The sequence below is a fragment of the Aedes albopictus genome, chromosome 3 (assembly GCF_035046485.1).
Source record: "Aedes albopictus strain Foshan chromosome 3, AalbF5, whole genome shotgun sequence".
Taxonomy (NCBI): Eukaryota; Metazoa; Arthropoda; class Insecta; order Diptera; family Culicidae; genus Aedes; species Aedes albopictus.
This window is the reverse complement of record NC_085138.1, coordinates 347,838,217-347,850,936: the sequence shown is the minus strand read 5'-3', so window position 1 is coordinate 347,850,936 and position 12,720 is coordinate 347,838,217. Positions and strand designations below refer to the sequence as shown.

The following is a 12,720-nucleotide window of genomic DNA, read 5'->3' as shown; positions in this document are numbered from 1 at the left end:
ATCTTAAGCCTCAACTGCGAAGCTCAATAAGGGTGGGATTATTAGTATGTTGTTTGTTAGCTTTAATTATAACCTATATGGCTCTTCGCATTATGCGTTCTTCACAGTGTCCTCTGTATATGTTCGTCTCTGGCGTTATTCAATCGATACCGAATTGGTTTTTATCGCTGCTCTTTTTTCTTGTGTTGTGATTGTAAGAGTTTGATCATGTCTAGTTTGGGTAGTGGCTATGGTTATGATAGCTCAGATCAATCTTCAGCATAGAAGAACAGCTTTGGTTCAAGAACCTTACTTCCGTAGGGGGTATTTCTATGTAGATGTGATGCATTGATTAACACCTATATGGTTCCGCCTTTTTGCGTTGGACCCGATGTTTGCTACTTTCAGTAAAATTGAAATGACAATCTCGCGTGTCATGCCTCGAGCACCAAAATGTTTTGATAAAACTGCTTGTTTGCAGCCTTCCTATTCCCAAATCTTGGTGGGATTATACTGTCAAGTTTATTCCGTAAGTGGATAATGCATCGTATAAAGATCAGATCTATAAATTTGACCTCTTTCTTCTGAAATTATTAGAACGCTTTGTCGAGCATCACACCCGTGATGTTTTTCTGGCAAACATGCCTCTCCATGGGAACCAACATGTTTACCAAAATGGAAAGTCCACTACTGTGATTTATTTACACAATGTTGTTTACGATATCGGAAAAGCAACTATTCAAAAACAATTTTGTTTGGGTGTTTTCTTTTACTTTTGAACACGTACCTTTCGATTCTATATTGGAAGCCGCATGGATTGTCCTATTTATCTTTCAATGATTTCAAATTGGATTTGCCAAATTCTCAAAAACCAACATCTCTTCTCGGCATTACGTCAAGCAGCGATTAGGAAATTGAGTGTTTGTGGATGCCCCCATGCGGGAGTCTTGCCATGACTTTTGAAGAACCTCGTAGCAGAAACGCAATAACTCGTAGCAGAAACGCAATAACTCAATGTGGTTTTCCTACTTATGATTTTGTCCATCACTAGCCTCAACAGGCTGCTTCATTTGTATATCTTAGCTGAGAATCCCACTGCGGAACTTTGAATCATTTGATATGTAGCTACCCAGTTTTTACGCAACTGCGTTTCCGAGTACTCGGTAAACACTTGATTAAGTGAAACTGACCTAAGAAGCCTGAATCTTCAGGAACCCGCTGTGGCAAGTAGCTATAGGCTTATTTTATTATTTATTTATTTATTTATTTTTTTATTTGTATTCATGTAACGTAAGGAAATCCCCTTCTTAAATGTTACACTCTGGTGAAACTAAGCTTTTTGACGATTAATTTACAACTAATTCAAGTTTCTGATTTTATTTTTCTAATACTATTATTGCATGTGTTCGAGTTCCTCTAACAGACCCCTTTTAAAGCTGTTAAAACTAGTAGATGATTTAAGAGTTGACGACAATCGATTCCAAAGTGAAATGCCTCTCGTGAACAACGAGTCACCATAGTAAGAAGTTGAATGCTGAGGTACAATCAATCTCATAGTTCTAGTGTTTCTGAAAAACTGAAGATTATTGTGTAAGTAAGGAGGCTCTTTTGTCTTGATAATTTTAAACATTTGTATGCATGTTCTGAAAGCATAGAATTTTGAAAATGTACAACCTATCAACGTTTTTTGGAATTGAGAAACACTAGAGTATCTCGACAAATTATACACATATCTTATGCATGAATTTAGTGCAACTCTCAATTTATTTTACGCTTGATGCGTGGTACACTTATGCGATTATGTCGACCCTATTCCCCAACCTTCCCTTTCCCTATCCCATCCCTTATTCCTCCCCTCGCTCTCCCTCAGGTAAATGATGAATAGGCTCGTATTCATGGCGATGGCACAAATTTCCCAAATGGAGGAGAACGTGCCTCTGGAGCCGACCTACTGATACCTGATACCTTGCCGGCAACACTAGGGTTAAATATGAAAATTTAAAACCAACATACATATATGCAGTTTGTGCTGTTTCTGCAAATCGGTGAAAATAAGTTCTTCTGTGGCAAGTGCCTTTTAAAAATTTAATTTTAGTTCGCAAAGACAGTTACGCTGAAGATCAGTCTCAGAGCATTACTTTTAGCTTTCTTGAAAAATGAAAAATGTAAAACCACCCAAATTGTAAGATTGATTGATTGATTTGTCTTTATTTAAGAGACTTTCAGCCCTTGGCTGGTTCGTCTGTAAATTGTAAGAATTATTTATCTCATTTATAGTACTTATTAGTCCAGAACAAATATTATTTTCATCTTTTGTCACAGTGCTCATTGACACGTCAAGGAGGGAAATGGAATGATGAATAATTAATTAAATTAAAATGAACACCAAACTTTGGAATGATGAATAATTAATTAAATTAAAATGAACACCAAACTTTTTTTTATATCTTTATTATCGAGACTTTCAGCCCGAGGCTACCAAACTTCTTCTTTTTTTAAATAAGAAGAGTGCAATAGTTGATTTTTTTTTAAGTAAATATTAAAACATTTGATGTCAGCAAGTAAAAGAATTGCAACAAGTTTAATATGGGTCATACCTCAGTAGTTCTTAATAATGGAAGCAGTCGTAAAAAAGGCGCTACAGATAAAGAAATAAATACTGTAAACTAAAAATAATTTGGAGTTTTACTGAGAATGAGTAGTACGAAGCTAGTAACTTTGCTTAAAAGTAGAACCATAAACGACTTTAAATCACCAGCCTTATATGGGAAGTCAAAAATATCTCCACTCTACTGTATTTTTCTTCCTTTGCATTTTTAACTCAGGGCACAATTCTACACTAAATTGATCATCAGCTAACCGAATTCAAAAATGCTTTCAACTAGTGTTATTATTCTTCGAATACACATACTTCTCACGCTTGGAAACAATGCAAATATAAAATCAGCGTAATGTACCTCCCATAGATTTTTTTCTTTGAATAAGTAAATTTTGTAGAACAAGACAAATAACAAATAGCTCACAATTCACTGTTCACAATTTATATTATTTGAAAGTTTTTGTAATGTATAACATACATTGAAAACATTAGATCTGTTGGTATTTTTATGTCGGTTGTTCTTTAAAATCTTCACAATATATTCAAGTTTAGAATAACTAGAAAAGATTAGGAAAATGTTGAATATTAATGAAAACATAATTGAATGAATACACTGTCGCACATGGTTATATTCTTTTCACAATCCAAACCTCCTTCGGATGGGATTAGATGGACATCTAACACATACACTGTTGTGCACATGTGTGCCAAAGCGGGAGAGGAAATTATTTTTAATTGTCAAGAGTTTCGGGGATCTGCCTCCCAATCACTTATTGTCATTGATTAGTGTGCAGTCGGACTCTCGGCCGAGGGCAAAAATACATTTATATTCGTGAAGTAATTGAAGTAATACACTTTGAAAATATTACCGACTTCTGTAGTATTTTACGAAAATATCAATCGATAAAAATGTTCACCGGAAAAAAATCGTTTCTTTTTCAGTACTTCGATAGAGTTTGACAGATAAACGATAGTATTTTACTAAAATTAGGTGTTTTGCTCCTTTTTAAAAGAAGCACTGGTAGTTTTACTACTATAGAATAACGATTCTCTGATATCAAAAGATTCAAAGATTCTTCTTCTTGTCACTAGGTCACAATTGTTATTCCAAAAGGTAGAAAAAAATCAAAACAGCTATACACACAATTTTTTTTGAAAAGTAACTGACCTGATTATGTGTCGCACCCATACAGGTTTGTTTCGGTTCTTAACTCATGCTTAGAGATAGACCCACTGCGAAATTTTGCCCCTCATTACTCTACTTATCCCTATGATAATGGTAGAAAATGGAATATTTTTTTTTTTTGTAAATTATCAAAATAAATCTAAATTAACTTGAATTTTAAATTACTTACATTATTAATTATTCAAGTTTTTAGATGGATATGGTAGTTTGTTGGTGAGGAACAGCATGTACATCAGTACTTAATGGAAATATTTCTCACAGCATTTTTAGATAATAAAAAATACCTTTTAAATCAGCTGGATAAAGTAAGAAAAAAAAATAAATAAAAATCGAGAAAACTCAAGAACAAAATACAATTCATCCTCTGAAATCAACTCGATCATATGTAATCAATCAGAAATCAATTTTAAATTTCAAAAGTATCATACGAAATTCAATGCGGTTGAAAATTAGCAAAATTATGTCGCTTGCACCACTTCTGAAACCAACATTGTTTTGAGTTAATGTCTTCTAAAACAGTATTAAGAAAATATGTCTGAATAACATCAAAGTTACCCCAGTTTACGATCCCTATATGCAGCAATATACGTCTTCAAAAATCACGGAATAGCTTCCGGAAGATGTACCCCAACCTTGAAATTCAATAATCGGTCGATATTAGAGTAGGCGTTTCCGCGAGTGTTGAACTCATTGCTTAAAATAGGTTTGCCAGCTAGGTGTTAATTTCACAAATTAGTAACAATTTGAACATCAATTATCAGCTTCTTTTTTCGTATGCTACAGTTAATGCCATCACTTGAAGTATTGCTTTGGAATGAGATTTCCGATTTAAGCATCAATTACACAATAAAATTTACAGTTTCTAGTGAAACAAAAGATGCACCCTATAAAGAATATACCGTCAAACGGTATGCAGTTTTTTTGCGAAAATGATTAAAAACAACTTTTACTAAATGTTTATCATCCGTTTTCCATAACTGTTATATTCTGTGGGGTCTCCAGTTAGCCTAGTGGTTAAGGCTATGGATTGCCAATCCGGAGACGGCGGGTTCGATTCCCGTTCTGGTCGGGAAAATTTTCTCGACTCCCTGGGCATAGTGTTGCCACACAATGTACAAATTAAGAACACAAAGTTGAAGAGAGGCAGGCCAAGTTCCGATGCGAACGTCGAGCCATAAAAAAGAAGAAGAACCCAAGTAACAAAACTTGTAATAATAATGGAAATAATACATGGTTCATACAAACGCAGATGTTTTGTTCCAAGTATCGGAAACGTATTTTAGTACACTTATATCACCGAAAAAGCGCAAAAAATGGCGGCATATAAAACATCTTCGAAGTTACTAAATGTTTTTCAGTACATTATTATTACATAAAATTAAGTATTCAATATGTTCTCTGCAAACATCGTAAAAACTTAATTTTTACTCACAGAGAAATCATTACTTATCAAACACACATTGTGCAAATAAATATGATTATGGGTCAACATCATTATTAATCCTCTCATTTCATTTGTAATTTATCATCTCGATGTGATCTAATTTCATGTGCCATTCAAAATTTATGGTGAAATAAACACATCCACTGTTCATGAAATCATGCGCTTTCCATTGGATTGGAAACAAGGAAGGGAGGCTTTTGGGATTTTTATCATTTCTCAGGTTTGTTTGAGTCTTTCGGACACATTTTCAGACATGCAACATGGTGCCTTCTTGACACAGTACCGTCAGGAAGTTTTGGAAAGCTATTTTCATTTATTTTGCATTAACAATGTGTTTTTATAATGTGCAATTAGGATAAGGAAAATATATTATTTCAATCAATGTTTTAACTCTCCCAGATAAATAATTATTTTGAGAGAAAATGCAGATAAATCAACGGCTGAAGTGTTACAGTGTGAAACTTTTTTGCAGGCACTGTAATTCAACTGGCCTGATATGGAAAATTTCAAAATATTAGATATACGTTCAAATTACATTTTATGGACATCTCGATAACATGTTTCTCAAAAACCTACAATAATACATTGAAAAAAACATCATTTCAACGTATTTCAAACAACCATCTGTAAATAGCATATACATGGATGGGATGTTTGTTTTGGATACCTATTTTAAACATAAATATAACAATAACAATCTCAGTGTGCAGTTTACGAAGCCAATATCAATAAGTTAATAATGTTTCGCGGGATCATTCATAGTGTTCAAACAGGGCTTTCCAGTGGGATTAGGCCGCCACGTAAGTAGCTAAAGTGATTGGGATATTTAGGTGAAGTGGTGGATTCCTTCTTCGGATCTATTCAGACACACTTCTGGTCTGCAGAACCTGGGAAGGTCTTGGAGTTTATAAATTGTATTGTACCTGACTGGGAGACGACGCGTCGGGGCAGAAGCTGATTGCTTGACACATGGTAATTAGCTGGCTAGATGCGAATATCAAAACGGGATATGTCACAAAAGTTCAGCTTATTAGACGCAATGCACAGTGGGAAAAAATAGGTATAAAACGCGAATAAATTCAATATCTTTGCTCGGAGTGGATGGAATCGAATGAATTTTTGACACACACTGCAAAAATCTTTATAGTTTCAGATAAGAAGGGTGTTATCCGCCGCACGTTGCTGGAAATCAGTGTATTGAGCTCGTTTTACCCCGCGCTCTCTCTCTCTCACACTTTTCTGAGAAAATTCTCATCTATTCCCGACTGGGGTGCAAAATAAATGGCTTTATTTAACTCGTGTTTGTGTAGAAACTTCCATAGTATCGGAAATTTGACATAAGAGTGGTCCTTCTATTGTCGATTGCATTCCACTCCGGGCGAAGATGCATGTGAAAATTTAATGAAATAGGGGATATTTTTAATGCCGTGCGGTGAGCCAAACCAGCTCCATTAGATACTACGGAAGTTTTAACACAAACACGAATTGAATAAATCATTTATTTTGCACTCCAGGATTTTTTCCAAAAAGGTGAAAATGAGAGAGAGTGGGTTAAAATGGGCCCGATACACTGATTTCCAGCATCGTGCGGCGAATGACGCCCTCCTTATCTGAAACTGTAGAGATATTTGCAGTTTGTGCCAAAATTCCATTTGAATCCATCCGCTCCGAGCAGAGGTATTGAATTTATTCGCGTTTTATACCTATTTTTTCCCATTGTGCAGTGGCTTAATTCCCTCAACAGAGGAAAAAAAAGAAAATTGTTCACTAAACTTTCAAAATTTATTATGTTTTGGATGAGGTGATCGAGTATTTTATTGTGGAGTGTATGTTCGAACATTAATTTTCGAGAATATTGTTGTGCTTCTGTCAAAACTCAAAATTAGTCCAATTCCACTTATAGTTTAGGAGAATGGGATATACAATCTGTTTGTGTACAACAATGTGCCGAAAAGCAACCTGAACTCGAAAATTGAAACGCAGATGCTAAACAATCCAGTTGTTCCACGCAGGTAGAGAATGTCGTTGGCTTACCGAGTTTCATAACATTAGCACACAGAACAGAGTAGTGCACCTACCCGAAACGTGAAGCAACACCAGTCAAGTCAGACCGGTAACGAGCGTGTCAAAACCGATTTAGATGCGGTTTGATTTTTGGGAATTTTGTTGAATTCTACATTCATTGGTGGGAATATGGAATGGATCAAATCAAACAAAACAGAAGAATTAAAAATAAATCAAGATTTGAATAATCGATGACAAAGTTTAAGTGAATACAACAACTTCAAAGAGGGTTTAACTTCCTACTAAGCTATTATTCAGTCCCGATTTTAATGTTCCAAATCATATCTCTTCTGTTCCAGATACACCATACCTCATGAGATAGCGAAATAATTGCCAACAGCGTAATTAAAACCACCAGAATAGCTCAACAAATTCATACCACACAATGCAGTCGGAAACGATGACCGAGAGCAGCGGGTTCTTCGACCGGATAGTGCAATTTTTCGTCGATAACCAAGATGAGCGCACAAAAGATTGGTTCCTGTCCGGGTCGTTGACTCCGCTTATTATGATCCTGGCGACGTACCTCTACTTCTGCCTGTACGCCGGTCCCCGGTGGATGGCCAAGCGGAAACCCTTCAAGCTGGAGAACGTCCTCATCGGGTACAACGCCGTCCAGGTGCTGCTCAGTATCGTGCTGGTGTATGAGGTTTGTTTCGGGAATGTTAGGGGGATGAGTTACTCGGTGAATTGATTTCCGATTTCTCTCCCACAGGGTATCCAGGGTGGATGGAACGGACACTACGACTGGAAGTGTCAACCAGTGGACTACACTCGACATCCCATTGCTATGAGGGTAAGTTCATTGACTCGTAGTAATAACGGGAAAAACCATCGATTTATAAATTTATCCTGAAATCGTTTACAGATGGCTCGCGCCGTTTGGCTGTACTACATCTGTAAGGTCGTCGAGCTGCTCGATACCGTGTTCTTCGTGCTGCGCAAGAAGCAAAATCAGGTCTCGTTCCTGCACCTGTACCACCACACGCTGATGCCCGTCTGTGGCTTCATCGGGGTCAAGTACTTTGCCGGTAAGTGCCTTTAACTGTTGGTGGTATATTGCTCGGGATGCCCCAAACAGCCGATGTTTTGTAATTCCCCAGCGTGTTTAAGTGGGTTTCATTTGCTATACGGAATTATTTATCTATAGAAGTCTAGGCTAACATCTTCCAGGACTGGATCTGTGTTTATGGTTTTACAGTACGAAACACGATCCTCAATTATTTGTCTCAAGTTTTCAAGTTATACTACCTTTACAGGATCTTGAAAAAGGAATCAGTTTCAACGGCTTTCTTAATCTATCAATTATCGTGCGGTCAGCAACAATCAACTGCAAATTCTATAGGGGTTTTCACGGTGTTGTATAATTAGGCTGACCAGATTTGTCCCGTTTAAATACGGGACACATTTCGGAAACTCAACAAAAAAGCAAATCAATGTCCAAAAACAGAACTGCATGTTGTTAATAATGCTATTTCAGCTAGAAAGAACGAATAATTGAGCCAAAAACTTTAACTATGCACCAGTGACGAGTTTTTGAAAATTGTGTTGTCCCGTTAAATACGGGACGGATGGTCAGCCTATGTATAATATACAACAGTATAATTATAGAAAAGTTAATACTATTAATCACTTCAGAGGAATTTTCTGCCTTGCCAGCAGAGCACATTGACTGGTGGGATTAATCTATCTTAAATGTAGGCTGTTGATTTTCTATCAAAATAACTAACTAGTACGAAACAATCAACCTGAAGTCACAAGTTCACAGAAATCATTTTAAACTGAAGCCTGAACCGGAAATATTTCTACCAGATTTCTGCAATACTTTTTCTCAGAGGTTCTCCAGAGATTTCTTTCGGAATTTATCTCGGAATTTTTCCATGAGATGCCTCTAATACTTATCATAGAGCCTACCAGCAGGCTTACAGATGTTTGGTTGGGCTACATCTCGCATTTCTTGCGAAGTTTCTCTTAAGATCTTTCTTAGAGGTCGAATCTCGAAAAAAAAATCTCGCAGACTTTCTACCAGAGTTTCCACCAGAGTTTGCCCCATGATTTTCTAGGTGTTCCTGTTATTTTTTAGATAGTATCTCACGGAATTTCTCCTGAAGATCCTCGCGAAATTTCTCGAGTTTCTTCCAGGTCCTTCCAAATATTTCTTCCGCAGACTTTCTGGAAATTTCTACAAGGAGCTTCTTTTATATCCTGTTACGAAGTTTTTCGAGGTTCTCCGAAGATTTCTTTCAGGGTTCCTTCCGAGAATTGTTCATTTGTTGCTCCTAATATGGAGTTCTTCTCGGAATTCCAGATATTTGGCTTGGATTTGTCCTTGGTAAACGACTGGAATTATGTTTATCGGATGAATTTGGCACTCTCAGTCTTAAAAATCAAACGATTTATTTAATTCTGCCCGACGTTTCGGCCATGGGATGTGGCCTTTTTCAAGGGTTTGAGGTTGTCTACGTCAGTTCTATAGTTTACTGTGTTAGTCTGATTTGAGATGTGACACATCTCTAATATCGGGAGAGCACATTTCAAATGATGTTTCATTGAATAGTTTACATTTTTTAAGTACGGGTGTCAAATCTGCTGAAAATATACGGTTAAATTACCTATATTTTGAAGATTATTTGCTGAAATTTTCAGAAAAATCCGATGAAATTTCAAAAAGTAACAGACTTTTTAGTAAAACCTATGAGGTTTTTGAACAAACTTTTAAAACATCGTATCACAGTATGAAAAAAAAAATATTTTTTGTTGCATCTTATACCTGAGGCTTTTTGAGCAACTTTGTTTGAGGTTTTATATCTACAGCAAAAAAAAGATAAATCTGCATGTGTTCATAGTACCATTTGAAAATTTATCATATTTTGGTCGATAAAAGTGCCAAGTGTTTTCTTAAAATTCTCTTACTGTAATATTTTTATGCAGATCCTACTAAACTAAATATGGAGAGCAGGTCCCATCAAACGTGTGGAAGATTAAACGTTCATAATATGATAAATGTATAAACATTGTCAACTACATAAGCAGATTTTTATTTTTATTTTACAGTGAACAATTTAACCCCAACAAAATTGTTTATTATATGTCCACGTGATAGCGACCCCTCAAAAAAGTTTGAAAATATTGCATCCATTATTCTTTGAGATATAGAGTAATACACTAAAAAAAATATTCGCGGGCTCGGCTTTTCTCGCACAGCCGACTACTCAGCAAACTCACAAACTGATAGCTCAGAAAAATTGACGTTTATTAGCTGATTCTGAGCAATACAGTTGCCGAATATCAGTAATGTAGTGTTAGAGTTGCTGAGATTTCAGTAAAAATGGGGATGGTAACATAAGGCTGAATTTCAAAAGGCTGAATGCACATAAGGCTGAATACAAAAGGCTGAAACTATGGATATGTAACAAAAGGCTGAAATTACGAAAGGCTGAAATAACAAAAGGCTGAAATAACAAAAGGCTGAAAACATCACAAATTCCAAAACTTGAAATATGCATAATAATGAACTCTATGCTGAACTCTATGCTGAATGAATCTGAGCTGAGGGTTTAATGATTTAAAAGATGGTATTACACAAGGTATTATATTTTCCGGAATACTATTCCCCGGAGTGGCATCTGCCGAAATGTCGTTCCCGTTGGTGCTGTGTCATTATGCCGAAGGATATCAGGCCTCTCTAATGCCACTAAGGCGAATGGGTTATAATGATTTTAATGCTAAGGAGGTTTACTAGGCAGCCTAGTTGAATGGTTAAATTATGATGTATGCATTAACCTCGAAAGAACAGCCTTTCTAAAAAAGCGGGAAAAACCTCTGATGGAAGAGTAAGTATTGTGGCCGCAAATAGTACAGTATAACGACCAAGCGGAAAGGTTTAATGATAATATCTCCCGTAAGTGATTTTTCCTTCTATTAAAAATGGGCTGTTCTTTTGAGGTATTTGCATATATTCAGTGTTGGCATTCTTACCAATGTGTAAAATGCAGCGAGCTTCTGCGTGCGCATATTCCTCAAAAACGATTCATCGGAGATTTCCCCTTCTTTTGCACATAGGCTGTTCTTACTGTGTTTGAATGTTATAGCTACAGATTTTTTTTTTTATCAAAGGTGGAAAACCTTTCCTTTTAAAATGTTGAAAGAACCATAATTTAAGTTCAGGTGTTGAAGCTGCTTACTTTTTACCAGATGTTTCTCCTTCTTATAAAATAGGCTATTCTTTCAAGCAGTATTGTATTCGAACAGAACGTGAGCCAAAAATGAACTTAACACTTTAAATTTTTTGGTCAACATAGCATTGAACTTGCCTGTCAGAGCTTTTGCTGCTTAAGAGCGCCCGCTCGGTTCCCATTCGACTCTGAGTTCACATGCGCTTATCTTCATCATTAAGTCCTATGTGTCTTCTTTCCTAGGACTAGAACCTTGTGCCGCATCTACATGTTTGGACGTTATTATGTTATGTCACAGCCTGTGACTCACAGGGAAATGCATCATAGATCCTTTGGTACGACATTGTGGTCTCGGATATTCGAAACACACGATGGTCGGACTGGTTCACTCTTCAATAAAAGGAGATTGAATTTGCCCAAAAGATTGCCAAAATTGAAGGGTGAAATGGCGCAAATATGACCGTTTTAGTATCACAAATACCAGGGTAACATGTTAGTCAGCATGCTACGGGTTCAGTCCTTTCCAGTTCATGCCGCGTTCAATTTGCATGTTCAAATATATTTGATCGCAGTGTGCCGAGTATGAACTTCAATGCAAATTGAACGCGTTCACACTGCAGTGCTGCAATTCGGTTCTGAATTCTTATGCGCACAACATTGGGGGAAATAGTTTCTGTCGACATATGATGCTAATAAACCTGTTTAGTCACCCTGAGTTCCTTGAGAAACTTAATCAGGAATGGCCAACTGATGGACCGACGACCGGACTCTATTGGTTTAGGCAATTTTATGATCTTCGATAATTCATGCCAATAACTCCGTGACTGTATTGTGGTAAATCATATGATTGGAAATCCGGAATTTCCAAAACCCATGTTGACCGGACTGGTACGCTCAGATAAGGTTCCAATAGCAGAAGAGTTTCTGAATCTAATGAGCTCAAAATATTTGAAATCAGTGGAAACATGGTGGAGGTATGGCCATTTCAGTTTCGCGGATTTCGCTAGTGTTCAATTTAGAGCTCGCACGCGTTATAAATTTAGAACTGAACAAAGTTCAAACATTTTTGAGCAATAGTTTTTGCCTCAACTTCCGCTTATTACCCGAATTACCCGAACAATTGTTTACATCTAAGACTTATTCAACCTAGTTTACGAGTTGACACACATAATACTTCAAACGAGTGGAAATAAATTGTTGGCGAAATCCTTTGTCAATTTGAGCTAAAATAGTTTAGTATTAGCAGGGTATTGGCCGATATTATACTGAAGAA

The 12,720-nt window shown here is 36.5% G+C and overlaps 2 protein-coding genes across 5 annotated transcripts in view; one reads left to right on the top strand and one right to left on the bottom strand.

Annotated features, from left to right (window-relative positions):
* The window catches only part of LOC109401984 (D-beta-hydroxybutyrate dehydrogenase, mitochondrial-like), a gene marked incomplete at its 3' end in the record, with an annotated part of 357,759 nt that overhangs the window by 280,782 nt on the left and 64,257 nt on the right, over positions 1-12,720 (bottom strand).
* Positions 1-12,720, top strand: part of LOC109401974 (elongation of very long chain fatty acids protein 7) — a 195,301-nt gene that overhangs the window by 174,984 nt on the left and 7,597 nt on the right. For all 3 annotated transcript variants that reach the window (XM_029874850.2, XM_029874851.2, XM_029874849.2), the window contains 3 exons: positions 7,572-7,921; positions 7,988-8,068; positions 8,141-8,303. In XM_029874850.2, the coding sequence (XP_029730710.1) occupies positions 7,658-7,921; positions 7,988-8,068; positions 8,141-8,303 (508 nt within the window). In that variant the 5' untranslated portion in view covers positions 7,572-7,657. The remainder of the gene's footprint in view (positions 1-7,571; positions 7,922-7,987; positions 8,069-8,140; positions 8,304-12,720) is intronic.